The sequence below is a fragment of the Manis pentadactyla genome, chromosome 11, assembly GCF_030020395.1.
Source record: "Manis pentadactyla isolate mManPen7 chromosome 11, mManPen7.hap1, whole genome shotgun sequence".
Lineage (NCBI taxonomy): Eukaryota > Metazoa > Chordata > Mammalia > Pholidota > Manidae > Manis > Manis pentadactyla.
In genome coordinates this window covers 15417309-15436297 of record NC_080029.1, presented here as the reverse complement: position 1 = coordinate 15436297, position 18989 = coordinate 15417309, and the positions used below count along the sequence as shown (strand labels likewise).

The window sequence follows — 18989 nt, the reverse complement described above, 5'->3', positions numbered from 1 at the left end:
ATAGATAATTTGGGGTTCTCTAAGAAATACAGGTTCATTTACTACCATTTTGGTAAAGTCTTTAATGTTCAACAAAAGGTTTATTACCTTGCCTCTACTCTCTGAGTGACCACTCAATTCTAAATGGTACCCTAATGACAGAATGAAAGTGAAAAGGTATTAAGCTGAATATATTTCCGACCTCATGAATCTTGCAAAAGAATCACGGAGCCCTCCAAGGGTCACTGGACCATATTTTGAGAACTACTAACCTCGAGTACAGTCCTAAGATGGGTTCTGAGTATGCACCCAGACTAATAGGGAAGGAATTCTGTGATTGATGAGAAGATATCTGCCCTGGGGATAGGAGTAAGGCATGATGCCCATATATTTGACCTCCCACAAAGCATAATCTCATATTTCCTAAATTGATAGGCATCCAGACTGGACCTATAGTAATAAGATGGGTTTTAAAGTAAATATTCTATTGACTATATATTTAAATGAGAGCTATCCTTTAAAGTGTTCATCTTTAGAGTCTAGTTATTTCAACGACACTCACTGTAATTACAATTTTGGAGTTCTTTGTAAACCCAAAATACAAACCCAACTCATTACTTTGTAGGTAAATTTGGTTTTGACCAAGATGTTACTTAGGAGTTGGATAAATTACAGCCTGGGCTCCAAATGACTTCCCTTTCGTGAAAAAAAAAAATTAAATCTACCTTGAAGGATGCAAATGCGTTATCAACAAGATTATTAAAATTTTTCTACCAATAGATTTGAGTGTCTGTATTGTATCAGGTATTGTGCTCAGTGCTGGGCATGGAAATGAAAGGCACAATTCCTGGCCTGAGGAGTTTATAATCTGCATCCATCAGACAAGGAAACCAGCAGTTAAAATCCAGCATAGCAACTGCTAGATCTGGGGGAGCTCAAACTGTGCTGAAGGCAGCTGACTCACTCTGAGATGATGCAGAGGAGTGAGGGAGGAGTCCCCAGAGGCACCTGTTAAGCTCAGCGCTGCAGGACATGAATGGGTCAGGCGGTAGTGAATGGGGAAGGGGGCTCATCAGTGAGGAGCACATTCAAAAGGAACAGCACATACAAAGACCCAGAGACAGAGGAAGGAAGCATGGACCATTGGGGGAATTTGCAAAATGGTGGTGGCAGAGGTTGGTGTATGATGAGACATAGACCCTGACAGACCAGCGCTGTTGGGTCTTATCCTGAAGGCCAAGGAGATAATCCAGCCAATTTCATTTTAGATCACTTTGAGTTCCTACCATATGCCACGCGCTATGCCAGGCCCATGAAAACAGTAAATATGAACCGTATGTGTTCCCACCCAGACCATGACCAGTAGTCATGTTAGGTCAGCCTGCGTGATGTCTGGGCTCTGACTACTGTGCAGGCCACTGGGCCTTACTTAGTCCACAGCCAGGAGTTCACCCTTAGTCATGGACAGTGAGGACAAGCCAGAAAGATCTGCATATCATGTTCACTGGAAAAGTGCTCAGAGCACCTGTCACGTGCAGCTGCAGGATCTAATAAAAGAAATTCAGGTCTGAAGCTGATTAACTTGAATTGGAAGTTTATTCTCTTTGAGCCTCCAACTCTTCATTTACAAAATGAGGAAACTCAACTTGTTTCATCAGGAAGACTAAATGGAATGTTTGTAAACTGCCTAGTAGAGTTCCTGGTACATAACAGGCGCTGAAAAATAGTCAGCCTTTTATCTCTACTTATAATTACAAGCCCATGGCTGGTGGACATGCAGCAAGGGCAAAACCACATACAGTTTGAACGTTGGTTCCCAAAGAGTTATTTATTTTCTATTGGCAGATTTACCACAGTGCCCAAATAGTTTTTCACCCAGAAGATGTGACATCGTGTGTCCAACCCCCAACAACAGGCAAGCAGGGTCAAATAAGAATAAGGAGGTGAAAGTAAAAGTACAACAACAATCCTGGGCTGTTTAAGATTCCTCTTCTCCAGGTGCTGTGGGCTCCCCTACCTGGAGGAGAGTGGGTTTCCATAGGCTCTGCCCTGAAGAATGCGTGTAAATGAGTGCCCGGCCGGGCAAGAAGCCTCTCCCCGGATGACCTGTGGTCTTGAGCGTAGCTCCCAACCCAGCCGCTATGAACTAGGCTTGGCCCCACAAAAGAAAACAGGAGAGACATTGATTGGATCTTCCAGAAGGTCTTTGTTGCAATTTTCTCGATCATTGGGAAAAAAAAAAATTACATAATCAAATAAAGACAAATAGCAGCACAGCTTATTGAAATGTTACAAGCAAATTTGCTTTTGTATATTTCCTAAGAACAATTACGAAATTCCCTCCTCCCCCCACCCCGCATTATTTTCTGTAAAATGCCTTTTTTTAAAGCACCATGAAATCCTACAGAGAGAAAAATAGGTAAAACACCTCCACACATGGTTTATCGTCACTGGGTCCCCTGCCTGTGAGTCTGGGACAGGGAAAGAGGTCGGAGGCTGGCATGTGGGTTGGTTTGCATATCGCTTCGAGGCACCACTGCGCCTTCTCCCTTCTAGCTTGGCACCCTGATGGCAAAGCAGAGGTGTTCCGGGTTTCCTTTGGAGTACAGGGCCGCTGTATTGATGAAATGGCAGTCCTCACAAGGATTTTTTTTTTTAATGCACAGGGAACTATTTAAGATTTTTCGCTTAAAAACCAATAACCGAAAGTAGATTTCAAATCTCTTAGGCACCTGTGAAAATGCTATCACTTTCAGTAAAATCAGAGATACCTCTTATTTCTCCTCAATGCCCCTGCGCTGATGTCATGTGACTTAGGGACAGCCATGGATGGACTGAGGTTTACATGGATTATGGGTGGGTTGGTGAAGTACAATGCAGCTGGTTTATCGTGCAAGGACAGAGTGCAGGGTTTTATTTACAACCATGAAATCAGCATGCTATTCCAAAGTTTCATACGCAGAATTAACAGTATCCACAACACCAAATTAAAGTCACCTTTGTTTCAAAGTTACCATTTTTAATTTTTAAGGCCGTTACGAACTAGCTTTTACACTATACAACCAAAAGTTGCCTCTGCTCAGGTAGCCACTGTCTTTGCACACAATTGCATCATGAGTGCAAAAGAATAACCCCCACTTGAAACATTTGCGGGATGCAGACAGCAGAGACATGAAATGCAATACTGGCCTTTTTTCTCTTTCTCTAGAGAGTCTCTGCATGTTTGTTTGTTTTCCTATGCCTTTCCCGTGGTCTAGAAACCATGGCACACATTGAATGGTCTACATTCTTACCAATCCTGGAGTAAACACCTGCCCTACCTAACTAAATTCTGGCCACATTCTCACTAATCTCCAAAGCCAAGCATACAAACAGATGAGCAGCATTGACTCCACCAGGAAATGCCATCATCTCAGAGGGAGGTGAGGGGGTGGTTTGCTAATGTCTAGCACAACTAGGACTTTCAACATGGAATGGTCCTCATAGAACTCAAAGCAGCCATTTCCTCTGTGTGTGTGTGTATGTGTGCGTGCACGTGTGCACGTGCATGTGGGTGTGTACGTTTGTGTCTAAGTGAGAGATATGTGTCTATAGTATCTGAAATTATGAAGCAATCAAGGGGAACCTTTACTACAATTGACTGAAGATAGCAACAGATTAAAATTCTTTAGATACTCTTAACACCATGCAAAAAATGCCTGCACAGCATGAGCCCTCTGGGTGACAGTGTGCTCTGAGGAGGACGGAGTGAGCCTACACAGGGCACAATCCTAATTTGGACACCAGGCTCCCAAATACATCTGCTCCCCATCAATCACCCAGAAAACAAATCCCAAAGGACAGGAAACTAACTAAGCTCTCATCTTAGCCTAAAATGAGTAGACCCATTAGTCGGTATTCACAAATCCAGCTAATATCATTCTTAATAAATTTAACTAACTCATGGACCAGGGAATGTTTGGTCAGAGAACTACAGAACTAAAAAAGGTCCTTGTTGATTACCTGTGTTCAACATCTTTGATGTGCTAATGAGGTAACAGAGATGTGCAAAGGGACTGAGGTACCCATAACGGTCACTGGGCCTGGAGGAGCACAGACAAGTAGTCCCAGTTGCCTTAGTTGTAGGACAGGGACACTGCTCCCTACACACACTTAAGGCTGCACCCCAAAAGTGACAGATTCTTACAGCCACTATCAGGTTAGGACTGGGTATGGAGCTGTACTCTCTCCAAATTGTCTCTTGGCCATCATCTGTAAGCCTCCAGATCTGTTATGGGAGAAAAATTCAGTATCTGATTGCCAGGTGAAGCACAAGAAGCTGCCCACTGAAGATACTGAACACGTGCTTTTCCCACTCCTTCCGTGTGCAAAGTCAAAATGTTTCTTCCAAGTTCATGGTCAGGTGGGGAGTGCAGGTGATTGGGACAGGACTGTGCTGAACCATGTTTAGAATTTGTAGCAGCTTGGCCTTGTCCACACAAATTCTACAAGCTATTTGTCCCCATCCTAAAAAAGGTAACATTCAAGCAACTTCAAAATAACTGGCCTGCCCCCAAATTTTAGCCTGTACACACAGAGAGAAGTCCCACCACTTATGCCCTTTCAGCTTCTCCTTTGGATGGTACGTTATGGTTTGGCAAACACTTTCCCGCATATTTAACAGATCAGTCTTCACAGAGGGAGGGTTCTTCTTTGATTTTATTTTTGAGGGCCTTGGCCCCATCTGTACTCAGGGAACAGGTTATATTGGAGATTTTCCCACTCTCCACGAAGGGCTATTCTCAATCCCTCCACGTTACTGTGATTTGACTAGTCTGGGGAAGCGTCTATGCATATACACCAACACCGTTCCATTTGGTAGAGTGTGCACCTCAGTGCTTTGAATTGTTTTATTCCTGCTGTTCATGGAGTTCCTGGAAGATAAGCAAGTAAAGTGCAAAAGAGTGCTTTCAAAGGGCATTTTTAACACTACAGAAAGGGTGCCACATACAGCATTCATGAAAGCAAAGCAAAAACCAAAATAATGTGCAGTAAGTTTCTGCCAGGGCAACTTCAGGCATTGTTTGCACAGATACCTCATACCCTCTTGGTAGTAGAGATCTTCTCCCCACCTCTGGATGCTGTGTCCATGAAAATAGAAAGACACACAGGCAGACAAACACACACACACACTCACAAGGGGGCATAACATGGACACGGTAGCAAAGTCGAAAGCAGACTTCGGTCAGACAACCTTTGAATACCAGCCCTACCACCTTTCTTGCTGTGTGCCATTAGGTAAGTTACTCAGCTTCCCTGAGCCTCCACGTCCTCATCGGTATAACTGGTTTGCAAACACTTCCTTCGGAGTGTTTCTGTGAGGTTTCAGTGAGCTAATGTCCATAAAGTGCCTAATCTAATGCCTGGCTCACCGAAGCCACTAGACAAATGACCAGGAAGCCGCTTTGCCAGATTCGGCTGTAACAGACAAAATTTTAACATTACTTTAAAAAAGGTAGCAAGTAATAGAGGGTAGAAACCCAAATGAATGAAATCCATAGACAGCTTTATCAGCAAGCCTTTAACTTGTCAGAATAAGAGCTTAAGTCCCAGTTATCTCCCAATTTCTTAAAACACATTTTGTCAGGCTGGAATGATTTCCATATGAAGAACCAGTGTCTACACCTGCATAACCATTGTTATAACCATAGCCACAGCTCTAGCTCAAAGAAGGGCTTAACCCAAACCTTCCTTGGACAAAAAGGGCCTCGTCAAAACTGATTCCCAAAAGCAATGCCAGAACTTTAACTAGAGCCTAAAAATATGGGACAACAGGGAAAGGCCTGCCTGTGCTCCAGGGAAGTTGTGCATCTGGGGGAAGTGGGCAGGAAGAAGTCTGCCATGGTACCAGTGGTCAAGGATGTGCAAGATATATTTTTCTCCGCAAGTCAGAAAGCATTAGTTAGTTTCTGGAAGTCTCCGCTAGTCCTGTGATCTTTTGATAAATCCACTGTATTCGTTATGTGAAATCCCCAAAAGGTGCCACTGATCCTGGAGGCCTATAACCAGCCACTTCCTGGTATTGCCAGGTCCAAATGACTGTCTGTGGCTAAAATAGCTAAGTGTGCACTGGTACAATGGTCAACCAGTAAGGAAAACGGCTGAGGTAAGCGCAGGATGATTGGTCTAGTACCTGTTTTTCCCTTTCTGATAAAATTCCACTTAAAATCTTCCTCTCTAAAGCTATGACCAGCCATCCCCCACTTCCCTTCACTGGATGCCCTAACCTCATGGAACATTCATAATTATCACATATTGGCTATTGTTTGCCTTGAGACAATCACACTGGTATTCGAATTTTAGTGGCTAACAGGCGGGAAAGAAACAAGCAAAGAAGAGAGGGGATGCTTTCAATATAAAGGGATGCCCAAACATAAAAGTGAAAATATTTTAAATACTCTCTTTAAATATTATTTTGTTAAATGGCAGTTAATGGCACTTACGCTGCAAGCAATTAAAACAATTCAGTCTTCTTGTACAAGGGTTGGTTGAGGGACTAATTTTCCTCTTGTTTGGAGATAGCAAAATTGGATCTTGTAACTATGTCTACCCTAAGACACCCAAAGGGACGAAAAGCCCTGAGATGGAATGATGCCATGGTCCTCCTTGGTATGTCTCAGACATGCAGGATGTCTATTTTTATAAAAATTTAGGATCAGCTAGACAGAATGGCAGGCCACTGGCATCATGCAAGGCAATAGTTTTGGTATTTTTCCCCCTCTTCTCAAAACAAGTTACAACTGAAGTTCCACTAGAAAAGTGAACGTGAACGTTTCAAAATCAGTTTATTTTCACCATTGCACCCACTGAGGAAAATGCACGATTTTTGCCCGTAACCATGCAGCAGTTGAGGTTGAGTGTTCACCAATGCTTTCAAGTTCATTTGGACTACCTACCCCTGTGAGAAAGACAAAAACTCAGTAGGCTTCTGTCATTGGTTAAGGTGAAATCCACAGTGTGATGTTTGTGATTTGTTTTCTTTTGTAATGAAGAAAGCAATTGCACCTTTTAATACGTGTGCTCTGATCTGCTTCCAACAAATTCCAGGTGCTCTCAGGTCCCATGGACATTCATCTGGAGCATAGAAAGACTAGGTATGCACTGAATGGTTTGTATCAAAATTCAAGCTCAGAGCAACATGCCAAAATGTCAACCTGAACCTTATTTCTGGTACCCAGTTCACCCCTTATCCGGTCCCCCTCTGTGTGTGAACAAATCACTAATGTTAGGTTCAGGAAATGAGATTCCACTTCAAAGACACACCTGTTCCTCTTCGAAGGCTGGTCTAAGGAATAGCTGCCCTTCTCCATGCCCCACGCCCGGGGGCGGAGCTGCGCAGGCGCACAGCATCCCCGCAGCCGGGTTCTTGACCTTCGCGGCCGGGACCTCTTCGGGTCGCGAGCACTTCCGGGGTGTCCTGGGGTCACTCTCGGAAGTGAAGTCCCCGTTCTTTGATTCCTTTTGGCAGGGCAAACGTTCTCAGTCGTTTATGGCACAGTGAAATATATTCTTCAATGCTATGTAATTTCGGACTGACGAGAAGTCTGTTTAAGGCACGTGTCTCCGGGTGAATATAAAAAACACAACGCCCAAGCCCAGCGTCCTCAGCATCTAGTTTCTGTCCTCAAGTAACGCGTTGTTCTCGCGTTCCCGGTCTTTGGTGTCGGTGGGGACCATTCCGTTGTCCACGCCGGCCTGCTGGATGCAGTCGGTCAGCATGGCGGTGCTGGAGTGGTCCGAGTTACACATCTTCTCCGTCTCCTCCTCCTTCTTCTCCTCATCCAGGGAGTAATTCCGGAAGGTCTTGTAGATTTTCTGGACGTCCTCGGGCAAGGTCTTTTTGATGTCCTTGTTTTTCCTCTTGGTGAGTCTGGAGGTGGACCCGAACTTGTTGATGATGTTGTCCTCGGAGGCCCCCTGCCCGTGCTTGTTCAGCTGCTCTGACCCCTTAAGGCGCAGGTTGTTGGGCCGGTTGTTGATGCTCTCCTGGGACGAGGCCTTGAAACGGCCCGTGTCCAGGGCGGCGAAGACGGAGCGCTTCTCGGGGGAGAGCATGTCCAGCGAGTGGGCCCTCTGGTCCAGGCCCAGGCGCCGGCGCTCCATGCTGCGGATGGTGGCCGCCCGCTGCAGCTTGTCGTGGATCTCCACGCTGAGCCGCCGCCGCGTCTCGCGGAACTCGGCCGTCACGTTGGCCTTCCACTCGGCCGCATGGGCCTTGATTTCACCCACCTGGCGGAGGGACAGAAGAGCGACAGCGGGCTGAGAAATTCCTCTCCGCCTCGGGGACCCCAGCACCCACCGCCCCTGGGTGTCCCGACGGGAAGTTGGGTCAGGGGAGGCCGGGAGGTGGTGGAGCACATGGCCCTGGGGAGGGCTAACGTGCCATCTCCGCCCTGGTCCTTCCTGCCGCCTACAAATTGGCTCCTGACTAATGTGGCTCAGAGGGGGAAACGCATGCTGGAGGATCCACCGGGAAGCCCGAGATTTGGAGATGGGGACTGAAGGAGAGGTGGACGGCATTCTGGGGGAGAGACCAGTATGTGGAGTTGGGCAGGCCTAGTTCTGGTTATGTGTCCACCCCTTTTTAGTTGTATGGCCTCATTCCTGACGTAACCGGGGTAATCATGTCTAACTCACAGAGTGTTTAGTGTCGCGTGAGATAAGGACATGCACTGGGCACAAAGCAGGTGTCCAGCGGGTCCTTTGCCCTTCTCTGTCCCTCCGATGCCTGTATCTGGGTCGGGTGATCAACCTGTCCCAGTAAGTGTGAGTCTGTCGTGGTTTTAAAATAAGCCCTGTGTCCTAGGTACTTCCGAGGTCCTGGACAAACTGGGACTGCTGGTCTCCCTGTAGCCAGGCTGTACTATGGTTGTGTGCCACCAGGCTTACCCTGGGCTTAAGAAGCCCCTCAGATCACCTGGTCACCAAATTTCCCTGGTCAGGGTACAGGAAGGGGGCATGTTCTGCCAAAGCCCTGTTCAAAGTTCCAGAACACACTTCCTTAGAGTAAAATTTTGCAGGAGGATCAATACCAAATTGCTTAGCTTTTATCAGTAATGCGTGCTTTACTATACAGATGAGTATCTTAGGTTTTTGCCTTGAGAAAAGTCAATATTGACGTTACTTTCTCTTTGTTAGAGCTGATTTTCGGCAGGTCAGTTAGCCCTCTGGGGAAGCCAACTAGAGATTGCATTGGCAGTGTTTACATAAGCCAGGAAAATCAATAGCTGGGCCCAGGGAAATTTCTACATTCAGCAACTTTCTCCTAGCACTTTTTATAGAGAATGACCATATTCTGGGAATGAACAGTTGCCCTTAAAGGGGTTGTCTCCCTTTCTGTTTCTTTAGTTCATATTTCCTTTCCTTTCTGTAGCTCTTACCTTCTCCCTCCCTTGACCTCCTTCTTTATTTCTTTTCTTCTATTCCAAGAAGAACTACATGGATTTTTTTTTTATCCACAGAATCTACCTTTTCTTCTTATGACTTCCTTTTCTTGCTGTTATGTAGATTTTCATGCATATTTTTATGAGGGAGTAAAAATTGATGAAATATTACATATATTCATATGTAGACCTAGCCACAGGGATATATTTCTTTCCATAGATCTAACAACCAGGAAGCGATCAAAGTGAAACGAACCTTTATCACACAGAGAATTGAGAGACATGATGTTCAACTGTATTTCCATACAGACCCTGAGACCTGAAGGATAGGCCAGCCTTCTCAAGCTTTTTATAAGTTTTCTAAGGCTCCCCCATGCATTTGCTAATGAAGGGTAAGAGCACACCTCCCTCAGCTAGAGTGTACCCTGCTCACTGTTTGTGGGTTTTTTCTTTTCCTTTACATTTTTAAAAATAAGTTGTTGCTTACTAGTCTTCCCAGAATCTGGGGGCTGGTGAGTCACCAGATTTTTTTCATCCATCAAAAAAAGGATCCAGAAACAACTGCTATTCCGTTTCACTTGGCTTTTAGGTAGTGATTCAAAGCAAAGAAGCCTTATAAGCCCTCCATTTAGTAAGAAATGTTCTAGACCATAGAATAGAAACAGGTTATTCTTGGCAGGAGCTCATCTGATCTCAAGAACATTCACAGAACTTGGAAGGGGTCCTACCTCTTCTTTTGTCTTTTTGGATAGAACCCGTAGCCAGTCTCCGATCATACTGAGGACAGCCGCAAAGTAGGCAAGGCCAACAAGGATCCAAAACCACACCAGGGGCTTATACCACTCTCGGTAATTGATGCCAGCATTTCCCCCTGAAAACAGTCAAACGTTACTTTAACCAGCATCTAGCATATGGTCTTTGCAGAGCAAACACATTCCAGTCCATGTAGTGGATGCCATCCCACCACCATCTAATGCCCAGCTGTTGGGCCTGTCGTATACAAGATGTGACAGGGCTGGGAGGGCAAGGAAAAGATGTGTCCCTTTCCTCAACGAGCCTCACTTGTGGCTTAACTTCCTTTGACTCTCGACCACTAACTGTAACACCCAGAACAAAAATGCATCAGTGGCCAACGTGAGCCACCTATTCCCAGCCTAGGCTTGACAAAGAATGACTTGAGCTAGAAGATCAGGCCCTGTTGTCAGTTTTTTTCTTAAATTTCTTTAAAAGTAATAAAAATTAAATATTAAATAACCCCAAGTGGTTTGGAATTCTTGGAACCATTTCCTCCTGTAGCACATGTTCATACACCAAGATGAGTGGATGTATAAAGTAAAATTCGACTTAATGGCATTTCTGAGACTTGGAGCCGAGCAATAGTGATTCAATGTTAACTGAGGATTGGTGTTTACATGATGCTAATCCAAAAGGTCAATAGACTGAGTAATTAGGATCACCATGCTGGAACTAAAAGGAGCCTTCTAGGCCAGCTAGTCCAATTCCTTTATTTTATAAATAGGGATTACAGTGAAAATCGGTCAAACCAAATTGGCCAGTTGCCTCATTGCATTGATTGGCTGTCCCATTGAAAGGACAAGCCATGTATTCCAAATAATTAGCCTATTATTCTAGCTCTCCTTCAGGCACTGACTGCCAAAGGAAGTCACACAAAATAGGTTCCAAGCCCAGCCCCCTTTCCTAAAGTGAGGAAGCTCCATGGAGTAACTGATGTCAGCCTTGTCTCACTCTGTTAGATGTCACTCTGTGAAGCAGGCAGGAGGCCATTTTACGACATTAGCAATGTTTGGTAATGATGGTATTACATGATGAGTGATTGCTAGACTGGCCCACTGGGTCATGGCTGGAACCTCATTGAGCACCAGTGAATTCATACTGAGCTCTTATGGTATCAATAATGCCTCCCACAGGCAGCTGGGCAGGCACTGTGGCCTGTGGCTCTTCTCAGTGCTACTGAACCCACTTTGCATTGCAGCCGCCAAGGTCTCAGGTCTCCACAACTACTGCCATGTCTTCAGATTAGAATTCCAAACCTTGCTAAAGGGGTATGTGGCAAGGCCCCCTTGGTTTGCTTTAGCCACCTTTGTTTTTTCATTTTAGGCAACTCTTCCCCGAAGCTTTCTCTAGAATACTATTATAGTTCCTGCAACATTAAGTGGTTTTTGAGGTTCATTTCGTTTCTGAGATAGACCAGAGAGCTCTGCAGCTTTCTCCTTAACGGCTTGGGAGAGTAAATATTTACCTTAGCAAGTCACCACCTCCCAACGGCTTTTGTCACTAGGGTGCGCTAGCAAACAACACAATAAATCCCTTTCTGCATATTCTTTGGTCAGCTACTTGTCTGAAATTCAGAGCTCTGTGTGTGCTCCCAGTCCAGGCTGAGAAATGCTGTAATGTTGTCAGGCTGTGCTAAAGTGAGTCAGCTACAAATCAAGCAGCAGTTAATCCAGTATGGTGATGGACATTCCCATTATATTTCTAGTAGTGTTGATACTGTGTTAACAAGCCTTGATGGTTGGTGTGATTTATTATGCCTTTTTAAATGACCAGGCATCCTTCCTTATCACTTTTAGTGTATCATCAAAAAGGTGTGACAAACTTCCAGTCTTCTAAGGCATGCATTCTTCAGACTGGTCTATGTAAACTCTAGAAAAGAGCTTAGAAGGACCTGGTCTAATTGCAGTCAGACTGTGAATTGTAAGAGTCCTCTGTCTGTGGAGACCTCAGGACACAGGAAATAAGGCTCTGTAATCAACAATAAGTATGGGAATTCAAACAGTGCCATGCCTATGACTGTGGAGGTAACACCCTTAATAGTTAAGTAAAGAAAAGGTCAGATGCCAGTATGTACTAAGTACTCGTAGTCTATGGTGGTTAAAATGAAAAAATTATAAGTTAAAATCATAATTTTTTAAAATTTCATATTCCCAGGGCTGTGCCATCTGTGCCCCAGATTAACAGATTGAATGAGTAGCGGGTTGGAGAGCAGGGTCTGTCACCAAGTGGCCCCTGACAGACAGCCCTCCAGACAGTCCAGGGTTAGCACGGAGCCCTCTGAAGCACAACCTAGTACAAACTAGGGGGGAACAGAAAGATGTCTGTGAAATAGACCTAAACTCTAGCAGCCATTGCACCTATTTACCTTAGAGTGGAACCTGGCCTGAGTTTCCCAGAGACCAACTGAGGGTGATGCAAAGGAGATAACCAGACAATGGCTATTGTTCTTCTTGCGCTGCTGATGGTTTCTCTCCAGAGCTTCAGGCCTCTAATCAGTTGGCATCAGGTGACTTGTCACCCAAGGTGAGGAGTTGCACAATGGTTGAGCACAGTGCATAGGAAAGACTGGTGGGGTCCCAGGCCCCAGGCTTTTGAAAGCACTTTTTAAAAATCACTCTGACTTTGTGATTTTTAGTCCTTAGTCAATAAAAAGGAAGAAAAAATAAAAACTGCTATTTCTACACTGTGGGCATCTGTCTTCATCTGCCCATTTGGAATAGTTACAAAACCACTCTGCCGGTCACCTGTATCCTAGAAGTAATGTGGAGGCATCCATGCCCCTTTAGATGACCTTTCAACATTCAACAAGTTCATTCAGAATTCAAACATAATTCTGTGTTCTCCAGATGCCCAGAGACCAGATCCCGGTCCTCCTCATGGACACCACGCGCTTTGGAAAAGCCAAGACACTACCAGGACCATGTGCCAAGTGAAGGCTAGTCGGCCTGGAACTCAGCCTGCAAGTGTCCAGGCTACTGCCTAACAGGGACTTATTGAGGACACACACACACATGCACACCCCACACAAATGTTTGGAACTTCTGATGGAGTGGTCGAATCAAAGCCTTTGCTCCTTGAAGTAGACAGTGACCAATTTTGTTTGACCTCCTAGAACAATCCCATTGGGAAAGAGAAGGATGGCCTCCTTCCCCTCCTGCCTTGCTTCCACACTCTGGGAAAGAGATCCATGGAAGAAGCCAGATCTCATTTTTTCTTCAAGATCACTGTCCCTAGGAGAAATTGATGGTGGTTGTCTTTTGCTTTCATAAACATAGCTTTTTGGCATTGATTTTCACAACGATGGCTATTGCATTCGTGCAGAATCCATTCTATTTCCTCGGGGCAGTTCTCAGCTCCTGGTAGTCCCCAGAGTCCTAAGTCTGGTGTCCGGGTAAACCCAGGACGGCTTTCACAGGGACCACGGCCCTCACCTCGGCAGCATCAGGAAGCTTAACCTGCAGGTCACTGCAGGCTAAACTATATGCTGATATCTCCAGACTTTTACATTTGTCACTTGCTAATACAGCCCTATCAGTGGACTCAAAAGAACCTTAACACAATTCAGAAGTCCAAGATACGATGAGAATTTCATTTCACTCATGCATAATTCATATGATAAGGGCAGTAAGCATCCTGGGGACGAAGAGGCCGGCTTTCCTCTCATGGCAGAAGCCTGCTCCTGTTTACGTCACGCAGGACTGTACAGGCTTGCAGTGAGCCTGTGCGCAGCAGTGGGGACACGGAGCCTCTTTCACTGGTTTCTCCCACATCTTTTCTCATGGTTTTGGAACCAACAGAGTATCTTCCCCTCTGGGGCCCTGACAATGGTTTGTGCTTACCTGCCACAAAATCACCAAAGCCCACCGTGGTGAGGGTGACCACCACAAAGTAAATGGACTCCAAGGCCGTCCACCCCTCGATGTACTTGAAAATGAAGGCAGGGATCGTCACGAACACCACGCAGCCAGCCAAGATGAACAGGAGAGTGGAGATGACCCGGATCTTGGTCTGACTCACTTGCTTTTTCTAGGAACAGCAAAGAAGAAAGACAGACAAGTCAGCTGCATCACCCTGGACTCAGAAATCAGAGGTACAGAAGAAATGTATCGTGTCAGTGGCATTTCACCTTTCCTCAGTCACGGGCAGCTTTGGGAGCATCCGATGAGGCTGTGGACCCTCCCCAGGAAGAATGTACATACAGAAGCTTCCAGATGGTCTGGGCGGTCCTCAGGCTGCGTGAAGCCTGTTTGTGAGCCCCAGGGCAGGAAACCCCACTCAGCTCATGCCTTGAATGTCCTTTGCATGGCTCTCTGACTGCAGCTCAAACACTGAGTCTAAACTTCCTCACTAGTGCAAACGTAATTATTTCCCAGGAAGTGCCTGTGGAATTATTTCCCAGGAAGTGCCTGTGGTCGTTTTTCACATGGTGATATTGACCTGCTGTTAGGAGGACACAGCTTTGGAGCGCTTTCCACAGTGGCGGTGATGGACTTGGCACATAGCTTCCCTGTGTCAAAGGGAATATGCTGGGGAAAAGGACTGGCCCAAGACAGACCAGCATGTTTAGATGAAAAGGAAAATACAGCGACCCCCATCCTCATCTGAGACAAACTCTACCCAAGTATCTGTGTGCCTCTTCACCCTTCTTTCCTGCAGAAGTTGCACATATGTAACATAATCTTTTAAACCATACGTGTTTGAGCTGTTGCTGTGTTTGTCGGCTGTTTATCCTCAAGAGACAGGACAACAGTCCAAGTCAGAATGACAGGGTCATTATCTAAAATGCGTCACCAGAGCTTCATTTCATGTCAACTTCTGAAGGAGTCAGTTAAGAGGTGAAAAAATTCAGAATGGGAATTAGACTGATGTCAGGGCAAAGGAAATCATGCCAATGGAGTCCCAAGGTGGACCAGAAGCATCACTGGTATTCCCCTTGAAAGCACTCAAGACAACATTGGCACTGCCTCTGAACTAAATAATCCTTCAGGTCTTCTCAGAGCTCCCAGTACCGACACTGGAGATTGTCGCCGGGGGGGACCCTAGTACCATAACTCCACCAAAAGCATGTCTATCATAACTCTGTCTTCACCACCAGAACAAATGGTCCTTTCTCCATCACCCAGATTGATTTTCTGCAAAAGCATAACACATTTGCAGCGTGGGATGTAGGAAATCGTTACCATGTGCTCTATTTTCTATTCATTGCCTGCTGGTGAATTAGACAGGGAACCTCAGAGCACAGGGAAACTTTTGCATTCATATACCTCATTTGTTCAGATGCAAAAATAGAAGCCAAGAAGTTGAGGGTCTTGCATAAAATGATGCTGCTAATAAAGGCAGAGGTGAGATTAGAATTCTGACTGATTGACCCTCAGTCCAGTGCTCACTGATGGAGCCAGCTTTTCAAGGTACTCAACGATTCAAGTCAAAGTTGCCAGAGTTCCTCCTAACAAAATAAGTCAGACCAACCACCATGAACAGTAGGGTGTCTTTCTGGGTTTGCCTTCTGGGAAGGAAGACCAAGAATAAGAAATTGTCACTGGGCAACCTGCCCAGGAATTCCCAAGCTTCAGTCATAATAGCAACACCTCAGGCAGGTTTCCCAGGACAGAAATGGTCAAGAGAAGTTCTTCTAAGATCAACCAACCCCTTGGCTCAACCACGTAAATGCCAGTAAAGAAAATGAGTAGGTCTCAGAGATGAGAGGGGTGACTACGATTGTTTCCCTTCCTTCTCTCCTCTCTTCCTCCCTGATCTGTGGGAGACACATTGCTACTGCTGCCTCACTAGAAAGCCCCAAGGAGCCAGAGAGCTGAAAAGGGGAAAGGCGGCCTTCCACTCCAAGCACTCCTCAGAAACATTCGGCCCCACCCAACTGGGGTCCTGGGTCCCAGGGATGTTCAATACGGCAAAATTCAATGAGCAATTAAATGAGTAAGGATAGTTATGGTAGAGAACATTTATGTACACAAATCTAAATCAGCACCATCTATACCCCAGTTCTGGGGTCAATATGTTCCTAGACATCCAAATGCTAAAGAACTATAATCCTTCTTTACAAAAAGCTGTCACGAGCTCTAACTCCTAAGAGGGCACTCAGGGTATAAACTGGGAACAGGGAAAAATAGTCTGACCCGTGTTTCTCAATAGTCCCTTCCTCATCTCCTCAGAAAAGCCATCTGGAAAAAAAAATGATAATTTATTGATAGATTTGAAACTGCATATAAAAATAGCAATTTTTTTTTTCACAAAAGCATCATGACAAACAAATTGCCTGAGAACCACCTGGAATGTTTTACCCATGTCATGAATTTCCATATTGGATATTATAGGAGGACTTTGTAGAGGCAGCTGGGCCCCTCTGAGAATCCAGGAACTTATTTATTATTAGCCTAGTTTTGTTTGCAGACACACACAAAGTCCAAAGCCCAAAAGGAGATCATTAAGTTAATCTAATTGCTGGCGATGGGAACATCATTCTTCCCCCCATCCCACCCCCATCCATAAATCGTCCTCTCAAATGCATAATGAAATTAAAGTGAATTAAATGTTTGTGAGACACTTGTTAAGTCATAAATTAGGATGTGAATGTAACTGCAATCCAAATGAGGCTGAGATTGGCAAGGAGGGCTGCAAAGACGTTGGAAGCTGGAGGCATTCCCAGGCTCCAGGAGGTGGGCAGAGGAAAGACAGCACAGGACAGAACTGGTTTGGTGTCAGAGAAGGAAGCTGTAACAAAGGCTGGGTAAGGGTGTCTGAATTGCACTATCGGCTGGAGAGTTTATCAGCGAGGTAGGCATGTCACCCCTGCTCACTGTCCAAGCCATCCAGTGTGTCCCAGAGCTGCTTCCTCCAGACAGCTTAGGGTGATGCTTGGAGGCATTAATCATTGGGGTGTTTTAGGGACTTAAGAAATTAAGTGTCTTCCGTGTGTATGTAGATGTACGCAAATATGGGGCATACCCATAATTCACTATGAAAGAAAGAGGCATGGGCATAAAGTTTTAGTAATATCTGTTATTCTGGATACCCATGTTTTTGCTGCCCCAGATATTTTTTTAAAACCCAGTTGCCTTCATTGAGCATTTTAATCTGTAGCTTCTGAGATGGAACCACAAACTATCTTATATGTCATCCAGTGATCTTTGGGCTTCTTTTTCCCATTAGCCCTGCAACTGTTCACTATTCCTGTAGGGTAGAGTTTAAGAACTTGGAGTCTAAGGGCCGACTTTCCAAGACGCATCCATCCCCACAGCTGAATAGCTGAGTGGCCTTGGGCAAGTTCCTTAACCTCTCTGGGTATCAGTTTCTTCCTCTATAAAATGGAGATAAAAGAATCCACCTCATAGGATTGTTTGGAAGATTTAGTAAGTGTGTAAAAGCTTAGCACAGTGCATGCTAAGTGCTCAGTGATTGTTAATGATCATTTCCAACGTGAAAGGTCAAATGTTTCCTTAGATGTGGACAGTTGCAGATTTAATGCTGCCCTTAGTTGTTGAGGAATGCTCCCTCCTGTCTGGCTTAAGATAATCTTTGTTGAGCTTCAGGAGGTCACTACTGGTTGTCCCTTCCTGGATATGTTATCTTGTGTAAGTACCTCCTTTTCAATGAGAAAAATGTCCTCATCCTCCCTTGGTTCTTCTGTACTGACTCTGGATTGAACTTTCAGTCTCTGCTCAGAATCTTGGAAGCCTTTTTTATTTGCCTTTCAATAAACTTCCCCGTGGTTCTTCATTGTCCTTCTGAAACTGCCAGGAATTGTAGATAATGTTTGCAATATGTTAGGCACCAGCTGCACAGGGACCCTGAGAGGCAGGAAGCTTGCTTGCCTCGCCCACCCTCCTAGCCTCCCCACCACTGAGAATTGAGCCTTGTTTCCACCGTGGGGTTGCTAGGCAAGATCACATTGCCTATTTACCAGTAAGCAGGGCAGCTAGCAAAAAGCTTTGTGAGAGCCCAGATCTGACTGAGCTAATGTGTTCTTGGGCTAAAAAAATTGCTATCTTGGAAGTAATGATTTGATATAATATTTGAGCAGATGTGATAGGTTAGTTGTGTACATCTGTCTAAATCTTGGTTTCACACTTTGATAGAATAGATGATGTGCTCTTTCCTTCTCCTTACGCAAATAGTATTATGCAAAACTATTTCCTGTGTCCAACTGGTGGTAACTGTAGGAATTTTTGAAGACCTCAAAACTCACCTCCTGTAGAGTTCATTTAGTTGTCAAAACTGCATGCACAATTATTCCAAAGAGCAAAATTAGCTTCATAAACAGTGAGTGGTGAAGCCACAGCTCTAAGGTTCTCCTTTGAGAGAAGGATGTATGTGTTGACAATTCTGGAAGTGTTTACTCGTTTCAGACCTCAGAGGGCTAAACCACACATCCAATTCTCATTAAGCAATATGCCCTGCCTGTGTTTGTTTACTTCCACAGTCTTATTTTAGAGAGCAAGTATCTTTCTGTTTATGTGCAGGCTTCTTCTTCATTTGACTTTTACCCATCTAATGCCCAATCTTCTTTTCACTTTAATGTGATTTCTTAGAATTCTGAGATTCGCAATCCAGATGGTTGTGTCTGGCTGAGAAATTGTTTCTTTGTTGTGATTTTTTTTTTTAGCCACGACATTGGCAGCTTTATTCAATAATAAAGATACTGCAGAAAAACCTAGGACAGGAGCTAGACTTGCAGAGCTCCAGTTCATGGTTTGGTTGGGTTTTGTTGAAATGTAAACACATCACCATGGTAATACAACTGAACTGAGAGTAATTCTCAAAATGGAAAGAATAGAA

At 44.8% G+C, this 18989-nt stretch overlaps 1 protein-coding gene across 2 annotated transcripts in view; it reads right to left on the bottom strand.

The window, feature by feature from the left end:
- Positions 1-1789: 1789 nt before the first annotated feature.
- KCNK10 (potassium two pore domain channel subfamily K member 10) overlaps positions 1790-18989 on the bottom strand; it is a 131111-nt gene continuing 113911 nt past the window's right edge. For both annotated transcript variants that reach the window (XM_036882416.2, XM_036882417.2), the window contains exons 5-7: positions 14036-14222; positions 10130-10272; positions 1790-8247 (exon numbers count right to left, since the gene is read on the bottom strand). In XM_036882416.2, coding sequence (XP_036738311.2) covers positions 7630-8247; positions 10130-10272; positions 14036-14222 — 948 coding nt within the window. In that variant the 3' untranslated portion in view covers positions 1790-7629. The remainder of the gene's footprint in view (positions 8248-10129; positions 10273-14035; positions 14223-18989) is intronic.